This window comes from Protopterus annectens, chromosome 7.part0 (genome assembly GCF_019279795.1).
Source record: "Protopterus annectens isolate FY-2018-M chromosome 7.part0, PAN1.0, whole genome shotgun sequence".
Classification (NCBI taxonomy): Eukaryota; Metazoa; Chordata; order Ceratodontiformes; family Protopteridae; genus Protopterus; species Protopterus annectens.
In genome coordinates this window covers 449,399,250-449,426,927 of record NC_056739.1, presented here as the reverse complement: position 1 = coordinate 449,426,927, position 27,678 = coordinate 449,399,250, and the positions used below count along the sequence as shown (strand labels likewise).

General features: G+C 41.5%; 1 protein-coding gene across 1 annotated transcript in view; it reads left to right on the top strand.

The window, feature by feature from the left end:
- The window catches only part of ACAP1 (ArfGAP with coiled-coil, ankyrin repeat and PH domains 1), a 1,330,515-nt gene that overhangs the window by 1,041,562 nt on the left and 261,275 nt on the right, over positions 1–27,678 (top strand). Inside the window, exon 15 of the mRNA XM_044077032.1 lies at positions 22,501–22,570. Coding sequence (XP_043932967.1) covers positions 22,501–22,570 — 70 coding nt within the window. The remainder of the gene's footprint in view (positions 1–22,500; positions 22,571–27,678) is intronic.

Here is a 27,678-nt window from a genome sequence, read left to right as displayed (position 1 = left end):
CCTTCTCTCATCAACCCCCCCCCCACAGAAAAATCCCAGATGTTCCACCCAGTCAAAGGGATCAAGCAGTCATTCAAATTCAAAAACTGCTATAAAAAGAGTCATCCAAGAGGTCCCCTTAGGCCAGAGAGAATTTTGAACCTACTCAGGGTTCTTTTTAGTTCCAAAGGAAAAAAGGGGACTGGAGAAAAGTTTGGATCTCAGCATATTAAACGTCAGTTCGCTGCAAGTTCTGAATGGTCACGGTTCAGTCCATACTTCCTTTCCTGGAACAGGATGATTGGATGTGTTCCATATATCTTCAGGATGCATGCTACCATATAAAAATGGACAGACGATCTGGAAGACACCTGCACTTCTGGCTGGGAGCCAGTCATTACCAGTTCAGAGTGCTGCCCTTTGGTCTTACTTACCTCTCCCAGAGTGTTCACCAAATGCATGGCAGTGGTTGTAGCTTACCTGAGACAAGGATTCTGGTAATTTCCTTACTTAGACAACGGGCTGATATCTGCACTGACCAGGCATCTACTTATCCATGCAAGAGACTGTGTTCTTCAAATCTGTACAGAACTAGGTATAACCATAAATTACCAAAGATTACACCTGGACCCTTCTTAAACACTGGAGTTCATGGGAGCACTAATGGACACCACTCAGGTGATTGTGAAACTTCCACCCTCCAGAGTGGTGACAGTCAGGTGACAAACACACAGATTAATCCAAAAAAAGAAGGTAGCTGCTTGTCATGTTCCACAGGCTTTAGGAACAACAGCTGCAGCTATAGTTTTAGTTCTGTTAGCCTGATTTCACATGCAAATACCTCAATGGCTTCTAGCTGCCCAATGGTCAATTATTCATCAAATTATCATAATGGACACATGCAAAAGAACCCTTTCATGGTGGATTCATTCAGCACAGTTGATGCAAGGATAACCCTTTGTTCCCCCTCAGCCATAGACTTCGATGACCACGGATGCTTCCTTGATGGGGTGGGGGGCATTATCTGGGGAGGACAGTCCAAGGCACCTGGTCTGCAGATGAGGCCAATCTGCACATAAACATCCTGGTGATGAGGGCAGTGCTTCTAGCATTGCAGGCATTTCAGACTGCTCTTCCTCTGGGAACAGTGATGATTCAGTCAGACAATATGTCTGTGGTCTAATACATAAACAAGCAACCAGATCATACCCTTTGTGTTGAGAAGTGCTCAGAGTGTGGCATTGGGTGATCTCATCCAACTGCTTTCTTATAGCAACACACATTCTGGGAAAGTCCAATGCGATAGTGGACAAATTGAGCAGATCCATTATCATGCCTCATGAGTGGTCCCTCAACTAGACAGTAGTGGAAGACATTTTCCACAGATGAGGCCAGCCTTGCTGCAACCTCTTTGCTTATCCCCTAAACAACAAATTCAGTGGCTACTTTGCCCTAATCCCCCCACCAAGGGAATCCCTAATGGATGCTGTCGTACACAATTGGCTTCTCAGTCTATTGTATGCCTTTCCCCTCATCCCCTTGATTCCTAAATTACTTCAGAAAGTAAACACGTTGAAAAGAACAGTAATCCTCATTGCCTCATTTTGGCCTTGACAAATCTGGTTTCCCTTCCTCTGTCCTCTTTTACAGAAGGAACCCTGGATACTGCAACCTGTTGCAGACCTTCTGCCACATCCGACAGGAATGATTCATCCCAACTGTCACAATTCAAACTGATGTCTTGGTTCCTTTAATTCCATTGATTGCCAGACAACTGATGCTGTCCTCACTGGTCCATCATATTTTGATGTTCTCCCATAAGTTATCCACTCAAAAACTTTATAGGAGTAAATGGAAGAGGTTTGTAATTTGGGCTGAACAACATAATGTAGATCCCTTCACAGCACCTGTTCACTCCGTTCTAGAATTTTTAGCTCACCTTTTTAATAATGGGGCAGCTGCCTCTACAATTAAGGTACAATTAGCAGCTATCTCAGATTTTCGCATTAGGAAAGATAACGTGTCTCTTATTTCCCACAAGCTTTGCAAAGCCTTATTAAAAAGGGACCCTGTTATTAAGGCCTTCTCACAAAGATCCTTCTCCTCCATGGGACCTAACCTTGGTACTACTTCTTATTGTTCAGTCCCCATTTGAACCTGCAGAGACTTGTGATATAAAATTTCTGTGTTGGAAAACTTTCTAGTTATTACATCTGCAAGATGAATATCAAAAATTCAAGCACTATCCTCCCAGTCCGCATATCTGATTTTCCATAAAGACAGAATCTCTTTGCGTACCAACCCCTCTTTTCTGCCCAAAGTTGTTTGACAGACTAATATTAATCAGACCATACATTTACCTAACTTCAGCAACAAAGGTGAATATGTTCTACATTTGTTGGATGTCCATAGACAATTATGTTTCTATCTGCATAGCACTAAAGAGTTTCAGAAAGCAAGTCAGTTGTTTATTTCCTTTGCAGGCCCTAGGAAAGGCCTACCAGTATCCAAAGTTACCTTAGAAAAATGGCTTTCTGATTGCATTTCTTTTATTTACACCACAAAAAGTATAGATACTTCAAAACCTATTCAAACTCACTCAACCAGGCCCATGGCCACTTTCACAGTTTTCCAGTCTAATGCCTCCATGGACAAGATTTGTGCAGCGGCCACTTGGTTCAGTCATCATACCTTTATCACTCATTGCAAGTTGGATTTGGTCTCGGGGGGAAGAGCCTCCTTTGGTTCTATGGTTCTGAGAAACATCCTCCCATGAGTCTGCCTGGGGTAAAGGTAGCTGGGAACTTGGTCCCATATGGGAGGATGAGATGAAGAATTGACAATATCAGATAAAAGACGTTTTGTACTCACCATAACATTCCATTTTTATTATCGATTTTTTCATCTCTCTTCACATTCTCTCCCTCCAAGTCCCTTGCCTTTGTTTTTTCTGGTTGGACAGGAAGCATAATTCAGACCATCTTTATTATCTCCAATACTCCAGAAGTGGTCTCCTTAAAATTTTCAACTTTAAGTTCTCTTCCTTTCTTTATGGGGATAACCCTAGGAAACAAGATCTGAGGTAACAGAGTGAGATGCAGTGTGAGTAAGAGGAGGTATCCAAGAACTTTTTGGTTGCAAAGAGCTCAGTAATGGCAGAGCCAGATCTGATGGATCGGATCTGGACTCATAGGTGAGGAGAGATGAAAAAACTGACAATACAAATGAAACTTTATGGTGAGTAAATAACTTATTTTTTATTAATTTCTGAATGCTGGTACTACACCACAGAATAAGCAGTACCTGTCAATTGTACCCTCTAAAATCTTGCACCTGGGGCCACTGCCTCCCCTGGTCCCATCCAAGCTATGATTCTGTGTTCAAGGCCAAGTTTGTTTCTGGTCATCAGTGTCTTAATTTCTGAATCTCTCTATAAGTTTAAAGCACCAAGCCTCTTAACAGGTGGAAGCTTATAAAAGAAAAAGGACAACAAAAAATGGTGAAAGAGTTAATAAAGGGATAGTATTAACAAGGGCCATTCAGTGGAAATTGAATCAGACCAAATTGAAGCTACAGAAGCTTGAATATGTCCCAGGAATATAAAACTATAAGTGACAATTTATTAGGACTTTTTTCCTTCCCTTAAGAAGAGAATGGGAGATATGATCAAGGCATCACCCATAATACCAGCTATCTTAATATGTCTTGCTTGTATTGTGTGTAATCATTCACATAGAGCTTTATCTCATAGAGCTCAATCAGTCAAATGGCTCTCTGCAACATCACCTTTCCTCCCTGTTCAAACTGGTGTGACCCAAGGCTCCATTCTTGGCCCACTATTATTTAACATCTTTACTAATAATCTCTACCAATCATGCCCCCTCTCCACACTCATACAGTATGTTGATGACTCTACAATCAGCACAACCTCTGACAATCTACCACACCTACTCACTCAAGACATCCTCCACTCATTTGAAAGATGGCTCACTGCTAACCAACTGATACTTAACCCCAATAAAACTAAACTACTTCTCATCCTCCCCAAGTCCCTCCAAGACCTCAAAACCTCCTTCTCAGTCTCTTCTCTGAACAACACTACTATTGCAGTCGAATCTCACACTAAATTTCTTGGTCTTTATATAGATGACGAACTTAAATTCGACATCCCCATCTATAACTGTATCAAGAAGACACACCAAAAACTAGGATTACTATACAGAAATAAAAAATTCTTAACACAAGAATCTAAACTGTCCCTAGCTCAAGCCTACCTACTGTCTACCATACTATACGCCACCACAATCTTCACTAACCTCCAAAAAAAATTGTCAACCAAACTCGAGCTTCCCTACAATAAAATTGCTAGATTCTCCACTAACCTCTCGTATCCTTCACACCACTGCCTCTCCTTACAAAAGCTTCACTGGTTAGAACTCCATAACCAACTCCTCCTATCACACTCCTTCCAACACATACTATCCTCCATCAATCCACAGCCTGCCCATCTCTATCAACCATCGTCTCTCCTTATGTCCCTAATCGGGAACTTCGCAGCTCAGACCAGCACCTCCTTTAAATCACCAAACCAAGTAAAGCTGTAGGGAAAATGCTGCATAGCCACTCAGCCAGCTCCCTCTCCATATCAGAACTATCCAAAACCCATCTAACTTCAAATTCACTATAAAGGAATATCTGCTTAACTCCTGGAGCTGCCCCTGTAAAGATCCTACTTGAACCGTGTCTACTCTGCCTCCCCCCTTTTTTTCTCAATCCCTACCTACTCCTACCTCTTTCCCCCCTCTTTATGCCACTGTTTCTCATGGATACCTACCACTATTCTATATTTCTTGACTCCCCTGCTCTCTTGACCTTTTCCTTCCACTATACTCCATTCTTCACTTTATACTTCTACCTCCAATCTCTCCCTCCTCTTTTATTCTATACCCCTCCTCTTCATTTCACTTTGTGCCTGAATCATTCTCTCTCTGACACATGTACACCTCCCTAGACATATGCATAGCTTAGTAAGTTTCCCATTCCAATGTATTGATTTTCAGTGTGCTTCCAGTGCTTGTAAGGTACATAAATGTAACTTTTAGTGTTTAATTTTTCTGCTTTTCATACATTGTACAAAATTTATTCTATTTTTGCTGTATGTTCCTCCTCTTGATTGTATGTTCATAGGTTGGTACTAGGCTATTGGCACTAGGGCCTATACAAACCTAGCAATAACAATTCCCTGGCTATTTCTTCCCACACTATTTACTTCCCTGGAACCCTGTCTAGTAGGGTGACTGACATAATCCCCATGTGGAATTTTCTTTCTCCCATCCAATCATCAAGGTTCCTTTTGAAGAAGGCCAAAGAGGCACTCTGCTTGAGATGTATGGGCAATCTATTCCAGAGTCTGGTGAGTCTCTGGGTCAGGAACCTATCCCTCCAGCATGTTTAATGCTGTATTGATTATAAGTGCAAATACTCACTGATTTTAAAAAATTATTTGCTGTAATGGAGCTTTTCTCCTTGAGTCTCTGCTGAAAAAGGGCACTTGCCCTGCCAGACAAACCTGGTTAGCAAATGTCAAATAAGAAAATAAATAAATTCAGTCAAGATGTGTGAGTTTACCTGAGTATGATTTGCTATTGTAGGATCTAAAACAGGGTAAATATCTGAAAAATACCAAATTACGATATCATAAGAGGAAATAATAGTTAACCCCTTCACAGGGTCTCTTAAGTTAAATCTTATCATTTAAGACAAAGAAGATTCAAGGTACAAAAGGAGAATATCACACACTAGTAATAATATGAATAGTGCTAGTACAGTGCGACACTCTACCAAAAGCCAGAGACTAATGAAATAAACAGAAAGTACACAGCTATAAATTTAATGAAATCATACGAAACAGGCTTTCACATACAGAAACACTTCATCAGCTATAAAATATGTCCTGATCACAAAAATACTAAATAACAATTAGTTAACCAATGACATATTCAGTGATGTAATCCACATAGTTTTAACACTGGTGTGATGCCTGTGCCCTGGCCCAGCAATCAAGGAGTCTCAATCCTCACCACTAACACCTGTGAGGGGCTTCTTGTATAGGAGGGAAGGACAACAAATGCACACAGTAAAGTGTAATCTCCCTTAAGAGCACACAGAGATCACAGTCAGTCTGGGGCTGGTCGCTCCCTTGCTCTCCAAGTCCCAATAAGACTCACCACTGGCACAGCTTTAGGGTCCAGATCTCAGCCTAATGGGCAAGCTAAAGCCTCCAGCACCCTCTCTGTCCAACCAGTGCTTCGTGTCCCTGCCTAAGTAGCTGACATACACACACACACACACACACACACACACATATATATATATATATATATATATATATACACACACACACTTTGAGAAGAGTTTATACAACCACACAGACACTCCTGGGGAAGGCTGGCCCAGGCTCTGTAGCTGTGCCCCTTTTTCCCAGATTATATGGTAGTACCAGCTGCCACCACTCACTAATATTTATCAGCTACTCAAAGGCCTTTAAAAGGGTGTCCAATTATTACTGTGCAATATTATTAACCAATTGGTAAGTGCGACTAAACAGTCAAGGCTTATTAGAGTGACTTGGTACAGAATCACTATATACATGCAATGTACTCTAGAGCTTAAATTATCTCTACACAAAACAGCCACAGTTAAAAGGGTTTAAAAATATTTAATAATAAATAATTAAAAACACAAGACAATACTTTTTACTACACAGTGCTAGTCAAGAGTTCAGAGATCACAGAGAAATACTTAAAATAATTCAGTAGTACAGTTCTGACATCACAGAAAAACACTTAGTCTAATCTTTCTAGTTTCTAGCTATTTATAAGAGAAAACACAAGTCTAAGATAAACTTACATATAGAGCAAAGGCAGAGTGCTGATGAGTTGGATGATCAAGACAAAAATGCTTAATGCTCTCTGAGTCTCTGTTTTTAAAATCACATTCCTGGTTCACATTGCATCATTCTTCACACTTCCCTGGGTTCCCAGGCTAACAGAAACTACATTTACATTGTTCACCTCTGGGCAGAAACCAGAGCAATAAAGGACATTTATGTATGCAAATTCTGGGCATTAACTCTGGGCTTAACACAATAGCAAGAATTCCTTCATCTAGATAGGCCAGAGCCAACTTTGGATCAAAGGGTCACAACATGTTTTACTTGGTCAGCAGAGTGCACTGTTGTTACATTTTTGTAACAGCATTTTTCCATTTAAGACATTAAGCCTGTGGCTTACATTAATATTTACAAATGACAGAATTATCCATAAAATTCTATCTGGCTAGACTGGCAGCCTTCACCCCCCCCTCCCCGCAGAACTCAAGCTAGTTTTTCAAGTTGCACAGCATAATGCATCCGAGATTATCCAAGTGCAACTAACTCTGGACAAGACTGCAATCCAAATTGTAGCTTGCTACAGACCCCCCACCATGCCCCAGGATTCCCACTCCTCATTTCTTGATACACTGGAAAATATTAGGGTACAACCCAAAATCCTAATAATGGACGATTTCAACTACCCCACCATTAACTGGGAAAACTACTCATGTACCAACTCTTTTGCTCAACATTTTCTGGAATTCATAAATTCCAACGCCTTGGATCAACTTATTCATACCCCCACCAGAGGCAGCAATATCCTAGACCTTGTCATTACCAACATGGGCGACTGGTGTTCCACACCAGAGGTCAATTCCTTGTCGGTCAGATATGACCAGAAGCTAATCACCCTAGACATCCACATCCTGCCCCCATTCCCCATTAGTGAAATCACCATAAAAAACTTCTCCAAAGCCAACTTCACACTTCTTAAGACAGAATTGGCAAACTTCATGACACCCATGCATATGGACAATAGAGGTACGACTGCTGAATACTACACAAATGCACTTTATAAGCACTTACACGAGTGCATGGATCGTGCTATCCATAACAGAACCAAGCTGCTATCCTCCAAAAAAAGGAAGCCAATCTGGTGGTCCTCTGCCATAAACAAACCCTGCAACAGAAGAAAGAAACTGTTGCAAAAAAGAGTAAAATCCCATGACTGGAGGAGCTCCCTGGTTAGCCTCAGCAAGAAGCTGAGATCCCTCATAAAATCCTCCAAAGCTAATTACAAAAACAAAGTAAAAATAAAAATAGATTCCAAACTGCAAGTAGGATAAATCTCTCTCAAATTTATTTAGAACAACCACCACATATTATAAGCGCTTTCATCTCATAATGAGACTTCATCAGATACAACTATAACAGTGCTACACCTGCTATGTATAATGTCTTAATGACCTTAATTAATTATACAATGGTGTAATAGTTATTTGCACCACAATAGTTCTCATCCTTTCCATCAGAAAAGGAGTCTGATTTAAGGGCCAGGCTGTCAGGTTGGCTAGGATGACCTCTGACTTCTCTGACTTATTTGAAGAATTTATTTTTCTTGGCAAAAAGTTTATTGAGAGAGGATACCCCAGGGACCTAGTTGGTAAAGTACTGGAAGAAGTTTATAATGGCTGGGGTACCAAATACAAAGCTTTATTAGGTGAACCCTTTAAAATTGTGGCAGAATCTGATAAAGTAACAACAACAAAAAATTATCAGGGGGCATGTGTTACTGAATTTAATATGTTTTCTGACTTTTTTACACAAATAGTGGAAGCCAATTGGTGTATATTAAAAACTAATAAGGAATTATATGAAGTGATAGGAAATAAACCACACTTTATTTATAGGACAGGAATGAATTTCAAAAGATTTTTTGAAACCGCTGATAAGAATGAGAATAGCAAAAAGGCAACTAGCTCCTGTGGTAGGTGTGCACAATGTTCACACATTTTTAAGGAAGAATCTGTAAAATTGAACAATGGTTTGGATAGTGTTGTCAAATTTTGTAAAGGTAATTGTTACAGTAGAATGTTGGTATATATGGCTATTTGTACACACTGTTCATCATTTTACATAGGGAAAACTGAAAGGGCACTAAAAGATAGAATATATGAACATTTTTATGACATTAGGATTAAAAAAGACACCAGTGCCCTATACAAACATTCGGTTTCCTGTCCATTTTTTAGTAGTTTTAAATTTGGCATTATTGACTTGGCTAAAAATAATAACGGGGGGGGGTGTGATTTAAAGAATTTATTATTAAATAGGGAATTAAGATGGCAACTGAGACTTAAGGCCAACTAATACCCCCCAGGTCTTAATGAATACATTAGTATTAAGCCTACACTTATTGAAAAGGCAGCAAAAGTTTAACATATTTGTTATAATATGTTTTGTACATTTACTTCATCCTTAGTAATATTGAGTTCTATCCTATCATAGATCAATTATAAATCTATTACAAATTTATTGTAAATCTGTTTTTTTATATCTATGAAGGGAGAAATTTTATCCATCTGCGTTTATTTAATATATTTTTAATACATTTTTAAACACATTTTTGATATATTTTTAATATATTCTGCACTTTATTACATTTTGTATAATGTTTATGATATAAAATGATATTATGTGCTTTTTTAAAAATTAGTTGGTACTACTGCTTTAAAAATGGTTTAATTGTATAATTAATTAAGGTCATTAAGACATTATATATAGTAGGTGTAGCACTGTTATAGTTGTATCTGATGAAGTCTCATTATGAGATGAAAGTGCTTATATGTGGTGGTTGTTCTAAATAAATTCGTAAGAGATTTATCCTACTTGCAGTTTGGAATCTATTTTTATTTTTACTTAGTTGTTTGCGACTATATTAGTGTAATTACAAAAACAAAATTGCCACTGACTCTAAAGACAACCACAAAGCATTCTATAGCTATGTCAAGAATCTCAATGGCAACACTCAGATCTGCTCTGAGTTACAGCACAATGGCACTCAATATACAGAACCAACTGATATTGCCAACATCCTGGCAGATAGGTTCAGTGCTAACTTTACCCCCCTCTCACCCCCTAGAGGGCCCATCTCTATACCGGAAGAATGCAAAGTTCCTGTAATCATGGCTGCACAGGTAAAAAACACACTCTCCAAAGCCAAGAACACAGCATCCATGGGACCTGACAATATCCCAGGTTGCATTCTACATGAACTACAGAACGAGCTGGCACCCTACCTAAGTACCATGTTCAATCATAGCCCCACCTCAGGCTTTGTGCCCACTGAATGGCGCACAGTGACCGTTATCCCACTCCACAAAGGGGGAGCCTCGACGGACCCTGGGAACTACCGTCCCATTAGCCTGACGAGCCTGGTCTGCAAGGCCATGGAATGTATCATCATGGAGCTCATAAACAAAGACATTGGTAATCTTCAAACTCTGGACCCCACCCAGTTCAGGTTTGTAAAAGGAAGATCATGTCTCCTAAACCTTTGGTGACTTCTTTGAAGCAGTCACCAAAGCCATAGATGAGGGTAAGGTGGTTCACTTAGCCTATCTAGATCTTGCCAAGGCTTTTGATACCATCCCCCACTCTGGAATTATAGATAAACTCACTAAACTAGGTATAAATCCCTATGTCACAAGATGGGTTGTCAACTGGCTCTTGGACAGAACCCACACTGTGAAAGTAGCAGACTCAAAATTCGACTTCAGACCAGTGACAAGTGGAGTACCACAGGGTTCAAGTACTGGGTCCTCTCCTGTTTGGTAACTACTTCTCTGAAGTACCGGCTAACACAGAAGGTCTTTGGCTAATGAAGTTTGCAGATGACTGCAAACTGGGAGCCATAATCAAAACTCCTAAGGATGTGGGCATCCTACAAAAGGGCCTCACTGAGACAGATGCTTGGTGTCAAAGCCATGGCCTGAAGCTCAATGTCAAAAAGTGCATTGTCATCCCCTTTGGTAAAAACTCTGTACCCATGAACTACCACATAGGTGGTAGTGTACTTAACACCAAAAGTGTGATAAGAGACCTTGGGACACAGGTGATCAGTAGTCTCTCCTTTGATAATCACATCACCACAATGGTCAGGAAATCCTTCTACATGGTACACCTCATCACAAAAGGTTTCTCATTCAGAAAAAAAGAGGTCATTGTTCCCCTCTACTCATCACTCATTAGACCCATTATAGAGTACAGCGCCCCTTTTGGTATGTACCTCACAAGACATCTACAACAACTGGAGAGGCCACAGAAATACCTCATAAAGAGGATTACTGGCCTCAAACAGATATCCTACACAGACCGTCTCAAAAAACTCCAGCTTTACTCCGTCACATATCGCCTACTCAGGGGCGATCTCTGCCTAACATACAAAGCTATGTCAAACCCAGAGCTGTTGAACATGCTCCACTTAAAGAAATCCCAATCCCTCTGAACTACACGCTGTAGGGACCTAAACCTTGTCACCCCAATAAACAGAACATGCTGGAGGGATAGATTCCTGTCACAGAGACTTCCCATACTCTGGAACAGACTACCTGTCTATGTCAAACAGAGCTCCTCATTAGCACTCTTCAAGAAAAATATTGATCTCTGGATGGGAAATAGGAAATTCCCCCCGGGGATCACTTCTGTGGCTCTGCTCGACAGGGGCACAGGAAAATAATTTTCTTGGGTGGCGAAAGCCAGGGTACCTTTTTGACTAGGCTTATATAGGCCCTAGGGCCAATAGCCTAGTACTTACCTATGAACCTATAAACGCTTGAGAAATGCTGCTTGAGAGGTGTAGGTCTATCTGAGTATACCTTACCCCATTTCCTGTCTTGAGAGCCCATCTGCATTGGCATTGCTAATCCCACTGTGGTGCTGCACTGACATATATGCTTGCAACCCCAGGCTTTATCTTAGCAACTTGGCATTTTGCTGGCTGGCTCTGTTTAACTGTGTTAGGGGGTTGTGATCTGTCATAACAGTGAATTTCCTTCCATACAGATAAGGCTGAAGTTTCTGCAGTGCCCACAATATAGCTAGAAATTCCTTTTCTACAGCTGCATAGCATTCTTCCCTGGGTTGGAGCCTACAACTGAGATAAACCACTGGGTGCTCTTCCCCCTCTGAAGAAATCTGGCTAAGTACAACCCTCACCCCATGGTTTGATGCATCCACCTGCACAACAAATTATTTGTTATAATCTGGACTGGCTAACACAGGGGGTCCTCCCAAGGCTTCTTTAAGCTTCTGGAATGTCTGTTCACATGCTGGGGTCCACACTACCTTATCTGGCCTGTTCTTCCTTGTCAGGTCTGTAAGGGGAGCAGCTATGGTACTATAACTGGGGACAAAATTTCTGTAGTACCCTGCTGTCCCTAAAAATGCCCTCACTGGCTTTTTAGTAACAGGTGCAGGCCATGCCTGAATGGCTTCCACTTTGGCAGGTTCTGGCCTTATCTTACCACTCCCCACTCTATGTCCTAGGTAGGAGACCTCTGCCATACCCACCTGACATTTGCTCGGCTTAATGGTCAACCCTGCCCTCTGTAGTCTGCCCAGCACCTCCCTGACATGCAGAAGGTGCTCTGGCCAGGAATGGCTGTAGATGGCAATCTCATCTAGCTAAGCAAGGGCAAACCCTCTGGCTCTTACTAGGATATGATCTACCAGCCTCTGGGAAGTTGCTGGGGCATTCTTCATCCCAAAGGGCATCATTGTGAACTCATACAAGCCAAAAGGAGTCGCAAAGTCTGACTTCTCGTTAGCATTGGGAGTCAAGGGCACCTGCCAGTATCCTTTGGTAAGATCAATGGTTGTAAGATACTTAGCCCCACCCAGCTTCTCTAGGGCCTCATCTGTCCTAGGCATGGGGTAAGCATCTGACTCTGTGTGACTATTTAATTTACTGTAGTCCACACAGAACCTGGTGCTGTCATCCTTCTTTGGCACCAGCACCACTGGGGAGGCCCAGGGACTGTTAGACTCTTGAATCACCCATAGTTCCAACATCTCCTGTACCTCCACCCTCCGCGTCTGTTTGACTCTCTCAGGTACTCTATAAGAGGCCTGCCTAATAGACCTTTGGGGTCCTGTATCCACCTGGTGCTGCCCCAGGTGGTGCACCCTGGTTTCCCATTGAACATGTTCCCAAATTCCAGCAGCACTGCTCGGATTTCTCGAACCTGGGTAGGAGATAGCTGCTGGAACATTGCTTCCCCTTCCACTGAGGTGTCAGCCCAAGCCTCACTGAGATCAGTCTCCATATCTCCCTCGGACTCCTCCTGCAAGCTACTGCAAATGCTCAGCACAAGGTCCTCCGTGTCATGGTAAGGTTTCATCATGTTAACATGGTACAATTTGTGCCCCTGCCTTCTGCCTAGCAGTTTCATCATGTAGTTAACATCACTTACCTTTCTTACCACCTTGTAGAGTCCCTCCCAAGCTGCTTGCAGCTTGTTGTATCTGACAGGAATGAGAACTATACCTGTTGCCCCACAGCATAGTCTCTAGCGCAAGCATTCCTGTCATACCACGCATTTTTCTGTTGTTGGGCTTCTGCCAGGTTCTCCTGGGCCAAGCCCATGTGTTCCCTGAGCCTTGTCCTGAGGTTTAGGATGTATGCCACAATAGACTCCTTGTGAGACTTGCACTCACCTTCCCACTCATCTCGAATTAAATCTAGAGGTCCCCTCACCCTATGCCCATACAGCAACTCAAAGGGTGAGAAACCTGTGGATTCCTGGGGAACCTCTCTGTAAGCAAACAACAGATGGGGCAAATATTTGTCCCACTCCCTTTTAAACTGATCTGCAAATGCCCGTAGCATGGACTTGATTGTAGAGTTTAACCTCTCAACAAGACCATTAGTCTGGGGATGGTAGGGGGTGGTCTTCATGTGCTTCATCCCACAGGGCATCCACAGACAAGCCATTAGGTTTGACATGAAATTGGCACCTCTGTCAGTCAGTAATTCCTTTGGGAAACCTACCCTGCTGAAAATTTCTAACAAAGCATTTGCCACCTTCTCTGCCTCAATGGAGGACAAAGCCACTGCCTTAGGGTATCGTGTAGCATAATCCACTACCACTAGGATGTACTTTTTCCCTGTTGAACTTGGGGTACACAGATGACCCACAATATCCATAGCTATTCTCTGAAATGACTCTTCAATCACAGGCAAAGGCATCAAAGAAGCTCTCACCTTTTCTCCTGCCTTGCCTACCTTTTGGCACTGCTCACAGATCCTGCAGTACCCTGTTACATCTCTGGAAATTCCAGGCCAATAGAAGTTCTGCATAATACGCCTTTTTGTACGTTTTATGCCCGCATGTCATGCAAAGGGAATATCATGGGCTATGGCTAGAAGCGCCAGATGGTAGGCTGTAGGAACTACTAATTGCTGTACTCTCTCACCTTCTAGCCCTCCCTCAGGGGTCCACTGTCTGTATAGTAACCCTTTGTCCCAGTATACAGATTCCCCCTTTCCTTGAGAATCAGGTGGCTCCCTAGCTACCTGCCTCAGGCCTTGCAATGTAGGGTCTGAGAGCTGAGCCTGTCTCAACTCTCTCCTTGTAACCACTTCCAGCTCCCCTTCCACAGGAAGTCTGGCATCCTCTGACAGTGGTACCTCACTGTCAGACTGGGTACTACTACTTACCTCTACCTTTGCAGTCACTCTGTCCAAGGGACCAGCAGCACCCCCAAGCAGCTGTAGGACACCTTCAGTCTCACTGCTACAGAGTAGCTCCCTCCCTGAAGTAACCACCTCAGCAGTCCTGGCTGCAAGTATGCAGTCTGTCTGGGTCTCCCCCAGGCTACCAGACCCACATGCTTGTCTCCTAACCTGACTGTGTGTAACTGCATAAGCATATTGTACTGCCTCATCCAAATACTTCCCTATCAGGACATCTGCAAGATGGTAGTTTGGTACCCCTGTTCTCTCAAGACAACCTACTATTGGCATTTTGTCTTTCCCACTTACTGGCTCCCTCACCTTTTGCTCCCCACCTTGCCTCCGTGGACACCTGTATGCCACATGGCCCCACTGGTTGCATTCAAAACATTTAACTCTAGCTCCTGGACGTGTACCTGGACTAGTGGCTTCCCCTGCTACTGGCAGATTCTGTTGGGGCAGTCTGTGCTGCCCACTCTGGGTTCCTTTAGACCTATGAGCAGTACTGGGGATCCCTTTCCTGTGCAGGGCTGCCATGCTTGCCAGGTATAGGTCTCCCTTCTCCCCCAACTCATCTGAAGTAGCACATTGTCTATCAGCTAACCTGATCCTCATGTCCTCAGGCAAAGTGCTAAGGGCTTGTTCCCTCACCAAACAGTCTGCCAGCCCTTCAAAGGTGGTGACCTAACATCCACTCACCCACCTATGGAAATAGGTGCCCAGTTCAGCAACGTATTAACACACACTTTCATCTGCCTTATGTCTATGCTCACAAAACTTTTTCCTATATGTTTCAGGTGTTAGCTTAAACAATTCTAACAAGTGATTTTTAACAGAAGTATAATCAAAACATGCAACATCAGACATTTTTGACAAAACATTTGCAGCTTTACCATGGTGTAAGGGGGTCAGGAACCGTACCCAGAGCGTTTGGTCAACACTATACTGTTTGCATACCCTCTCAAACATACGAATGAAACTATCAAAAGTATCCCCCTCTTTATACTGCAGAAGAAATTTACTGACCTTTTGTGCTTCTGGGGTCCAGTTACTTCCTTCCCCATTACCTCCATGACTCTGGCAAAAAGTCAGCATTTCCATCTCATGCTTCCTCTGCTTTTCCTCGGCTACTATCTCCAAACGCCTGGTCTCCCAACGCAAGTCTCTTTAGCTCCAAGTGGATTTTTAAGTCCTCTACAGAAAGGTTGAGCTGTCCATTCTCCGAGGGTATCATATCACCATTGCCAGTCTGATTGTCTTCCTGGTTGCTGTTTTCTGATGCAGCTCTAACCAAGGCTGCAATCAGGTCTGCCTTAGTCAGGTTTGCATGCACCAGTCCTCTAGCCTGGCACATCTGAGCCAGCTGGCTCCTTGTCAACTTTCCATACTCCACTGCTGACATGCTCCCTGCTCACCCTGACTAACTAAGCTAACAAAAGAAATAAAACAATTGTGATCTGAACTCTGAGTATTCACTGCATGGCTGGTTTAGAGTACAAAACGCCTTCAAAGCTCACTGTACACAAGCTACGGAATTCACTCTACCCACATCACTACAAGCCAATTAGTATTTTCCAACCAATTAATATGTGGTGTGGATATCACACCACTGGCAAACAATTAATATGTGATGCCCATGCCCTGGCCCAGCAATTAAGGAGCCTCAATCCTCACCACTAACACCAGTGAAGGGCGTCTCATACACACAGTATAGTGCAATTTCCCTTAAGAGCACACAGAGATCACAGACAGTCAGGGGCTGGTCGCTCCCTTGCTCTCCAGGTCCCCAGTAAGACGCCCCTCTGGCACAGCTATAGGGTCCAGATCTCAACCTAGTGGTCAAGCTAAAACCTCCAGCACCCTCTCTGTCCAACCAGTGCTTCATGTCCCTGCAATGATAGCTGACACACACACACACACACACACACACACACACACACACACACACACACACACACACACACACTTTGAGAAGAGTTTATAAAACCACACAGACACTTCTGGGGAAGGCTGGCACAGACTCTCTAGCTGTGCCCCTTTTTCCCAGACTATATGGTAGTACTAGCTGCCACCACCCACTAATATTTATCAGCTACTCAAAGGCCCTTAAAAGGGTGTCCAATTATTACTGTGCGATATTATTATCCAATTGGTAAGTGCGACTAAACAGTCAAGGCTTATTAGAGTGACTTGGTACAGGATCACTATATACATGCAATGTACTCTAGAGCTTAAATTATCTCTACACAAAGCAGCTAGTCAAGAGTTCAGAGATCACAGAGAAATACTTAAAATAATTCAGTATTACGGTTTTGACATCACAGAAAAACACTTAGAAATATAGCTAGAAACTAGAAAGATTAGACCAAGAGAAAACAGAAGTCTAAGATAAACTTACATATAGAGCAAAAGCAGAGTGCTGATGAGTTGGATGGTCAAGACAAAAATGCTTAATGCTCTCTGATTCTGTCTGTTTTTAAAATCACATTCCTGGTTCACATTACATCATTCTTCACACTTCCTGGGTTCCCAGGCTAACAGAAACTACATTTACATTCTTCACCTCTGGGCAGAAACCAGAGCATTAAAGGACATTTATGCATGCAAATTCTGGCCATTAACTCTGTGATTAACATAATAGCAAGAATTCCTTCATCTAGACAGGCCGGAGACAACTTTAGAAAAAAGGGTCACAACATGTTTTACTTGGTCAGCAGAGTGCACTGTTACATTTTTGTAGCAGCATTTTTTCCATTTAAGACAACAAGCCTGTGGCTTACATTAATATTTACAAATGACAGAATTATCCATAAAATTCTGTCTGGCTAGGCTGGCAGCCTTCACAACTGGTTTTAAAGAGTAAGACTCATTTAAGCCTGGCTCAGTTAATGCATTAATTTGCAATATTGATTTATATTTACAATACTCCATTACATTAACAATATCACCTCTATGCATAGTAGTGATAAACTGTAACACACTAAATTTAAACAGTTGTAATTCTTTTCTCTAAAATATATTTAGCTAAAGCATTTGTTAAAATACCTTTATTGATATTATACAAATGATGTGAAATTATTTCTTTAAACTGTGTCTTATCAACATAAAAAACTTCACATTGCATACAAACTGCAACATAAACTAGATTTAAAGACTCAAGATTAGCAACATGCTGAAACTGATATGTGTTCTCAATTCCTGGATTCTTAAATTAATTCATACTGTCAGTGTATTGGCAGTAATTACAACTCATGCATGGGAAGGTTCCAGTATGTACCTGTGTTCCCATACTAGGTACGTTTACCCTTTTCATTTTATTCCTATAGGATGGCAGATTAAGATTCAATTTATTTAGAAGGGGACACTATGGATCCTGTTGAATGAAATATTGTGGCAGTAGATACATATGAACGTTATATTATGACTTTTAATAATAATTTGAGGCCAATTATTGCCAATTTGAAAAAAAAAATTGGTCGATTCTGTTGGCATCACAAAATGGAAAGAAAACAGTTGGATTGGTACCTAAAATTATGTTTAGAAATACATTAAAGAAATCAGGAAAGGTATTTAACAAATGCCACAGTATTTCATTCACTGAACATGAAAGAGCAAAGGTGGAGGTGTATCTATTTTCATAAAGGATAAGCACACCTCAAGTCTGGTCATACAATATGACATGCTTGAGCTACTCCATGTCCAACTAACAATGGGAAAAATGCATTACCATATTCTTGCTACCAACTGGTCCCCCAGCATGAACCAGGAAACCCGAACATCATACCTGAAGTTAATAGAATCATTCACCATCCAGCCCCAATACCATATTTGTGGCTGATTTTAACTGCCCCTGCATTAATTGGGAGGCATACATGACCACTAATATGCAGGCCCCAAAATTTCTTGACTTTGTAAATTCAAATGCTTTGGAGCAGCTAGTCTACACTTGCATTAGGGAAACAAATATTCGTGATGTGTTACTCCCAAATGTGGAGGAATGCTGATTCTGACCCAATGTGATGTCCTGGTAAGATTAGATCACAAAGTGGTCTCCCTTGAAATAAAGGTAACTAGTCCTCCACCTATCCCTCAAAACTTTAAGGGATGGCATAGCTAGTTTCCAAGCCCCCCAAATTCAGGAAACACAGAAACCTTTGTAGAGGCATACACAAAAGTCCTGTAAGACCATATAAACAACTGCATAGAAATGGTAGTACCAGATCGAATTTAACCCAGGTCACACCACAAAAACAAGCCACCTTGGTGGACCACTGAAATAAATAAGTTGTACAACAAAACAAAGAAAATCCTGTTGAGAAATAAAGCAGGAATGTGCACAACAAAGCAAAAAGCAGCTCATTACTTTAAACAACTGAATCAGAGAACTAATCCAGTTTCTGAAATCAGAGTTTGAGGTAACAATAGCCTCCAAAGATAAGGTAACTATAAGGCATTTTTCAGTTATGTCTGCAGTCTTAAGGCAACACTCAACAATGTGTGGACTTAGTTGTAGATGGCATCACCTATAGGCAGCTGGAAGATACTGCAAATCTACTGGCTGACATATTCTGCTCAAATTTCAGCTCCCCATTACCCCCAGTTCTCTCCCAAGAAATACCCTCCACAACCAATTATCACCAATGAATAGGGTAGCCACTGTGCTCTCTAAATCATAAGATCATAGGAGGTTACTAGGCTAATGGCCCTGGGGCTCTTACAAACATAGCCAAGGGTTTATCCCCAAAAATGAAACTTCAGTCAGCACCTGTCACCCCTGTCAATGAGTGACTAAGGTGGAACCCCTGGGACAAATTTGTGGTTTTCCATCCAGTCATCAACATTGTGCTTGAAGGGTGTCAGCGAGGTACTCTGTTTGACATGCATGGGAAATCTATTCTAGATATGGGGCAGCTTCTGGGAGACAAACCTCTCTTTCCAACAGGTTTTGTTGATGTCACATATTAGATTTAGGCCTATCAGGCGGGTAATGCACCAGGAGTTAGACTTACGGATATGGAGCATCTCTAGTAGGGCAGGGTTCAGTATTGCCTTGTAGGCGAGATACAGATCAACTCTGAGCAATCTGTTCTGTGGCCTTTCCAGTTGGTGCAGGTATTTGGAGAGGTACATACCAAATGTGGCATTATACTCAATTATAGGTCTAATGAGGGAGGAATACAGAGAAGTAATAACCCCCTTTTTCCTGGATGCAATCCCTTTACGTATGAGATGAACCAAGTAAAAGGCTTTTCTGACCACTGCCACCACATGATGGTTGAATGTAAGATTATTGTCAAGCTGAGTACCCAGGTCTCTCACCACGGGTTGTGTGCTTAGAAGGTTGCCGTTGATGTGGCAATCAGTAGGAGCTGTGTTTATACCGGATAGTATGATAATACATTTTTTTGCATTTAACTTAAGGCCATGACTTTGGCACCAGTTATTTGTAGCTGTGAGATCCTCTTGCAGTATGTTAACATCATTTGTGGAGTCAGTGACAACACCTATCTGCAAACTTGGTCAGCCACAGGCCCTTTGTCCCTGTCTGAACCTCTGAGAAGTAAATGCCAAACAGTAGGGGTCCCAGGACAGATTCCTGGGGAACACCACTAGTGACAGGTCTGCTGTCAGAGGTGGTGGTGCCTAGTTTGACCTTTTGCGTCCTATCTATGAGCCATTTGGCCACCCATCTGATGAGATAGGAATTAACACCAAGTTGTGTAAGCTTTTCAATGATGCCTGAGTGAGGGATTATGTCAAAGGCCTTGGCCCAGGTCAAACTAAGCTGTATGTACTGACTTTCCCCTCACCCAGGGGAAAGCTAAAAACATGGCTTCAGTGGGGTCTGATGATATACTAGGTTGCTGTTAAACAGCTTAAATCAGGACTTAATCAGGTCCAGTAAGATCTCTAACCCCAACCTCTGGACTGGCTTTGTCCCATTAGAGTGGTGGACAGCAACAGTCATCCCTGTGCATAAAGGGGGAACCATCTACTGTCCCAGAAAATTACTGACCCATAGGTTTGACTAGTCTTATATGTAAAGCCATGGAAAGATTAACCATGGACCTGATAAATAATGACATAGGAAACCTCCAAACACTGGATGTGACACAATTCAGCTTCATCAAGGGCAGGTCATTCCTACTGAATAGTGTGAATTTTTTTGAGAAAGTCACTAAGGCCAGAAATGAAGGTAAAACATTACATACCACCTACCTCAACCTGGCCAAGACCTCTGACACATTTCCCCTCTCAGGTATTATAAATAAACTCTCAAATCCATATATCACTAGATGGATAGCCAGTTGGCTCATGGACAGGACATATGTGGTTAAAGTGGGTGAATCCAGATCCACCAAGAGGCCAGTTACTAGTAGTGTGCCACAGAGCTCAGTGCTGGGACCACTCCTGTTCACAATATACTTCTGTGAAGTCAGGGCTAATGTCAAAGGCCTCTGAATAATAAAGTTTGCCGATGACTGCAAGCAGGGGGACAATCATTGAATCCCCCAACAATGTAACAATATAGATGTCCTTCAGGAGGGTCTGGATCAGGCAAATGATTGGTGCCAGAATCGTGGCCTAAAACTAAATATGAAAAAATGCATTATCATACTCTTTGAGATGCTAAGTACCCCTGCTACAACATCAGTAGCTTACCCCTAAGAGTAGACTCAGAGGTGAGAGATTTAGGTACACAGATAGTAGCCTGAACTTTGACCGCCATATGTCCACAGTGGTGAGGAAATTCTTGTGTGTGGCAAAACTTATAATTAAAGGTATGACATCCAAATCCAAGGAAATTATAGCCCTGCTGTACTCAGCCCTCATTAGACCAATAAGTGAGTACAGTGGCACCATTTGGCATGTATTTGACTAGGCACTTGTAGCAGCTGGAGCTACCTGAGAGTTTCACAAAGAGAATACAGGGTGTGAACAACATGTCTTACCTGGATAGACTAAAAGCTCTTATCCATTTACTCTGTCTCCTGTCGACTATTAAGGGATGACCTATGCTTGACCTACAAGGAACTCACAAATCCTCTCCTGATGAAGCTGCTACACATCCACAAGTCAGACAGCATGGGGGGCACCCGATCTAGGGATCTAAACTTAGCGACTCAAACAAAACATCCTGGAGAGACAGATATGTATCTTAGAGATTGCCCCTTCTTTGGCGCAGGCTTTCTATTCACATTAAGCAGTGCCCTTTCCTGACCCTCTATAAAATTCAGTTTGGATCAATGGATGGGGAATCACATCTTCACACTTGGGGTGGTGCCTATGTCCCTTGTAGACATGGGCAATGGTAAGATACTCAATGCATAGGCACAAATCCATGCTATCCTCTTGCCACTAGGGACCATATATTGGGTAAAATTAAATTATATTGGCTAGGCTTGTAAGGGGTCTTAAGCCACTAGCCTAGTAATCTCCTATGAACCTGTTGTCTCAGTCCTTTAAGGAGAAAGGGAATTTCACAGAGGTACTCAGACACATGTGATTTTGTTTTATTGAAAAACACACAATTTGTATCTCTACAAAGCAGCAGAATATTGTTAAAACATTTTTAGATGCTCAATGTTCCTATTGAAAGTGATCCATAATTTTAATCCAGTGCTTTATAGGTTCATAGGTTCATAGGTTCATACTAGGCTATCTGCCCGAGCGAGGGGTAAAGCCTAGCCCATCGCTTTGTTTGTTTACGCCACCCCTTTAGTATGGGGAACTATACCCCCATGTCTGTACTTTACTGCATGCTAAATGTACATTTACCAAGATTTATTGATTTATATTTTCAGTTAACCAAATGAAAGTTTTAAATTTTTGCTGAAACAGATTACATGAATACAACTACTGCTATTAATTTATCAAATGGAAGTATTAATGTGCCATTTGTTTATTCTAGGAGTTTAGGTGTTCATTTCTCTAAGGTACGGTCCTTAACTCTCGATTCTTGGGAACCAGAACTGATCAAGGTTTGTACTTTTTGTTCTATAAGCAGGCTATGTTCATGAGAAAACAAGATATTTCTGTACAATGAGGGGAAAGAAAAAATGGTTTCAAACATTGCAGTGCAGAAATGCTGTGCAACAGAAAAGCAAAAGTTATCACCTTGAACTTTAATTTTACAGCAAATTCAATCTATGCTGCATGGAATACTGGCAAAATAAGTAATATTTTCCACATTACTGAAAGGCATGAAAATGGTTACATTTACACTTTATCTGAAACATTTATTTAATTATTTAGATTTGTTTATCTGGATAGAACACTGTTAGAAAAATGAGCAATTACAGATTCAGCCGGGTTACATCATAATGCTGAAGAACAATATGCAGTATTCAAACAGCAGTGGTTTACATTTATGACTATGCATAGAAATTGGACAAAATATATATACATCGAAACTTTAACAAACCAAATATATGTACTACTACAAAAGTGACTAGAAAAGTGAGAATAGATTTAAAGTATGAGGGGCAGAAGTGGTGGAGATATGGGTAGTAGTTGGTAGGTTAGAAAAGCTAAGAGAAACAAATAGGATGAAAGAGGAGATTAGACTATATGTGTTGCGGGTTTAGAGCAGTACTGGTACTTTAGGATGATTGATTTAATCAGGTGTATAGGAGGTAACTGTACTACAGCTCCTTAGGCAAGTCCTTTAGATGGACAGTTGCATTCACGCTGTTTTAGTAAGTATTCTAATTGTAAACAGTGTTCTAAACAGGGAGTACTTTATGTTACCAGATAAATCAGAATGAAGAAACTGCCATAGTGTTGGGGTCAATACAGAAGAGAAGTGTCTAGTAGAGTGCTGTCTGAGAGAAGGGGTTTGTAGGGAAATACTAGCTTTGAACTGGCTTGTTAGGTTATAGGTTTGAATGACAGTAAAAAGTATGGAATAGAAAGAAGAAAGGGTATCTAATTTGTGAATTATGAAGATTAATGATCCAAAAAGAATATTTGACCTGACCTGACCCTAGGAGCCACTTAAACTTTGAAAGAGTAAGCCGGGGTGTTCTTGCAATGGTGAGATAGATATGAATGGACATATTTTATTGGATAGGGTCTGGAGAGATGGAATGGAGAGATGGAATTTGGAAGTAAAGTAGAGGCAGAAAACAGATCATATCCTTGCATGAATAAATTTAACATTTCCTATACCTGAACCTGAGTTGTTTTCAGGTGAATTCCTTTAGTGGAAGTCATTTGGGCCACTCCTAATACTTCTTGTCGTCACTGTCAATACTCTTATTCTCTACTTTTGTATGATAACCATTTAATTGTAGTCCTATACACTTTGTCACAGGGATGGTTTCACATACTAGATGTCTGTTTTATTGAGAGTTCAGATTAAAAGATTTTCTGTTTGATTTCTAGCTTGAGTGCCTTCTTTTCAGTTAGCAAGTACTGCCTGTAGGCTTCCCTTGTCATCCCCATTTTTCTACCACACTAGATAGACATGCAGGTTGTGAATTGGCTATACGTAAGACTGTATCTATGGGATGTTGCTTGCATGTGTACTTGGGGGATATTAATGAGTCTTGTGATAGACTTGTTTCTACCCAGGATTCTTTCATATCTTAGTTCACCAATGATCACACTAGACTGCAGGTCTTCCCTATTTTCATAAGGGTAACCACTTCTGGATAAAGTGGGTAATGGAAATGAATGAATGGGAAGCAATTTCAATGAGTAGGACAAAACTTCAATATGATGTGACCCTAAAGTTGGTGTATTTATGGAATGGTATAAAAGTGGCAGGGTGAAACAGCCCCTATCCTAAAAGCACCCTTTGTATGTACCACTTCAAAGGGAGCAGATTTGATGATTCATCCCACTTAACAGAATTGCTCCAAATGAAGCAGATGTGTACAATAAATATTTCTGGATTCTATTTCATTCATAGACATGTGCTTAGTTAGAAAACATTATCTGACTTCTGTATTCAACTAACTTTGAGCCACAGAACCACACTAGATCAGAGTATCCAACTAAGGTCCTAACAAAACATGATGCAAGTGGAGCATAACTTCTCTTTGTTTTAGATTAAAAGGATTTTTATTCATGCCTTTATGGTTTATTAGCCCTGGAAAAACTGTGTAACGGTGCTGTTAAAAAATATTTTGTTGTTAAATGATCCCTGCATTTTTACCAAGTACTTCAGGAAGCAAACACTATTTCCTGCTCCATAATACAACTAAAGGTTTTAGTTATATTATGGAGCATAAAACCTAACATTCATGAATGGGCATCAGGAAGAAACAAGCCTAAACCAGCTTCCCAAAAGAACAAATTAAATAAAAAAAAAAAAAACAGTATATGCTGATATCACCACACCTCAATGAAAATATGCTTCTGTGTGTTTGTGAGTTCATTGTTATTTGACATTATGCTTTGTACATTGATCTACAGCCAGATATACAGTGAGTTTATACTTGTTTAGATAAGGAGTTAACAGCACCAACACAATAAAGATGCAAACTGTGAATGTACCATTATTCCAGTCACTGTCAGTGAATGTGATCTGTTAAAGTACTCTTAGAATAAAGCCTTTGTTACAGTTTACATGGCTATTTATATGGAAAATAAAGAAGTATATATTACTTGTTACTGCTGTATATAACTTAGATCTGATGAAACTCTGACAAGGATGAAAATGCTCATCTCTTGTTTTAACTTGATAAACAGTGGTTTAAACAACCAACTTCAGCTTTAATTTTTTTCTTTCTGATTTTTAATAAGAATGCAATGTAATCTTTGACACTGACCTTGCATAAAAAGTTCTGACAATGGCCCATTTCAGTAATTCGTATGCCAATATCTAGAGCAGTTGTTCCTGTACAACTAGTTTTCCATTTTGGGTGAGTTGTTCTTCCTTAAGAAAATGCACTACCTTTAAGGCTGGAAAACTACATTTCCTCATTACTAGGTTATATTGTCTGTGTGTGTGTGTGTGTGTGTGTGTGTGTGTGTGTGTGTGTGTGTATATATATATATATATATATATATATATATACACACACACACACATATATATTTATATATAGAGAGAGGAAAGTAGCTTTTTATTCAGGCATGGCCAAGGGTCAGCTCCCAGTGTTCTCTCCTGTCTGATGAATCTGGGCATCTTGGGGCAATGTAGCAATTGCCTCATATACAAAGACACCCCTCTCCTCCTACCACCCAACACCACGACCTGTGAGGGATGCACCTATCTAGCCAAACTGGAGGTAAAGCTCTCTCCAACCAAGACTGAACTTGACAGTCAAGAGGGGAAGGTAAACACTTGGACCACACCACACTCATCACATAGTACCTCTAAACCTACACCACCAAAATCCACACATAGAAACACAAAAACATTCGCAGAGGCTCTCAATAATAATCTGCTCAAGCAACAAAGACCACCAAAACAGAAATGCAAGCAACCTCCACCCCCCCAACACAACCCAAATGACACATAGCCCACAGACTCAGTGTGCCAATAAACTACAGCCCATAAGGCAAAACAACGTACCCAACACACTAGTCATAGGTGACTCTATAGTCAAGCACACTGATGTCCCACTCACCAGGCTAAACAAGGAGAAGGTTACTGTAAGCTGCCTGTCGGGTGCCAGGATCCGCCACATAACCCATGCACTCAGGTCACTCCACAACAAGTACAAATATGACTGTCATTGTCCATGTTGGTGTGAACGACCTGAGATGTAACTCCCTGGACTACATGAAAAGAGACATGGAAGAGCTCTCCGATCTTGTAGCCCAGGCAGGTATGACCCTAGCCCTGAGTAGCATCCTGTCATCGCCCAGAATGATATCGCAGTACAAGGACAAAATGATTGACTTCAACAATTGGCTAAGCTTCTGGTGTCATTCTAAGGGGATCCAGTATCTGTCTGCCTGGGACGACATGGTTGACAGACCACGATGCTTTGCCAGAGATGGTCTGCACCTGTCACCCCTGGGATTCCGGATACTGGCTAAGGGTCTTGCCGCCCCATAGTGCCTTTTTAGGCAAGGTTCAAATGACAAATTCACCACTGTAACAGGAACAGGCAAGCAAAAACTGAAAGTAATGCTACTCAATGCTAGAAGTCTAAATCTCAAAATGCACTCACTCAAGGCACTCCTTAAAATGGAGAACATCGATATCTGTGCAGTGACCGAGACCTGGTTCAAGGTTCTACAGAGCACCTCTGCATTACCAGGCTATAACTCATACTACACTTTTCGGCCATCTAACCTGGACCAGAACACCAAAGGTGGAGGTGTGTCCATATTTATTAAGGATAACCACACCTCCAGGCTAGTTGCCCAGCATAATGCATCCGAGGTTATCCAAGTGCAACTGACTCTGGGCAAAACTGCAATCCAAATTGTAACGTGCTACAGATCCCCCACAATGCCCCAGGAGTCCCACTCCTCTTTTCTTGATATACTGGAAAATATTAGAGTTCAACCAAACATCCTAATAATGGGTGATTTCAACTACCCCACCATTAACTGAGAAAACTACTCATGTACCAACTCCTTCGCTCAACGCTTTCTGGAATTCATAAATTCCAATGCCCTGGATCAACTTATCTACACCCCCACCAGGGGCAACAATATCCTAGACTTAGTCATTACCAACATGAGTGACCGGTGTTTCACACCGGAAGTCAACTCCTCGTTGGTCCGATCCGACCATAAGCTAATCACCCTTGATATCCGCATCCCACCCCCACCCACCATTAAGGAAACAACGGTAAAAAATTTCTCCAGAGCTAACTTCATGCTTCCTAAGACAGATGTGGTGAACTTCATGACACCCATGCAGATGGACATTACAGTTACTACTGCTGAAACCTACACAAATGCACGCTATCTGAATCCTACACAAATGCAGTCTATAAGTACTTACACGACTGCATGGATTGTGCTATCCCAAACAGAACCAAGACATTGTCCTTCAAAGAAAGAAAGGCAATCTGGTGGTCCCAGGCCATAAACAAACACTACAACAGAAGGAAGAAACTGTTGCAAAAGAGAGTAAAATTCCATGAACGGAGGAGCTCCCTGGTCAGCCTCAGTAAGA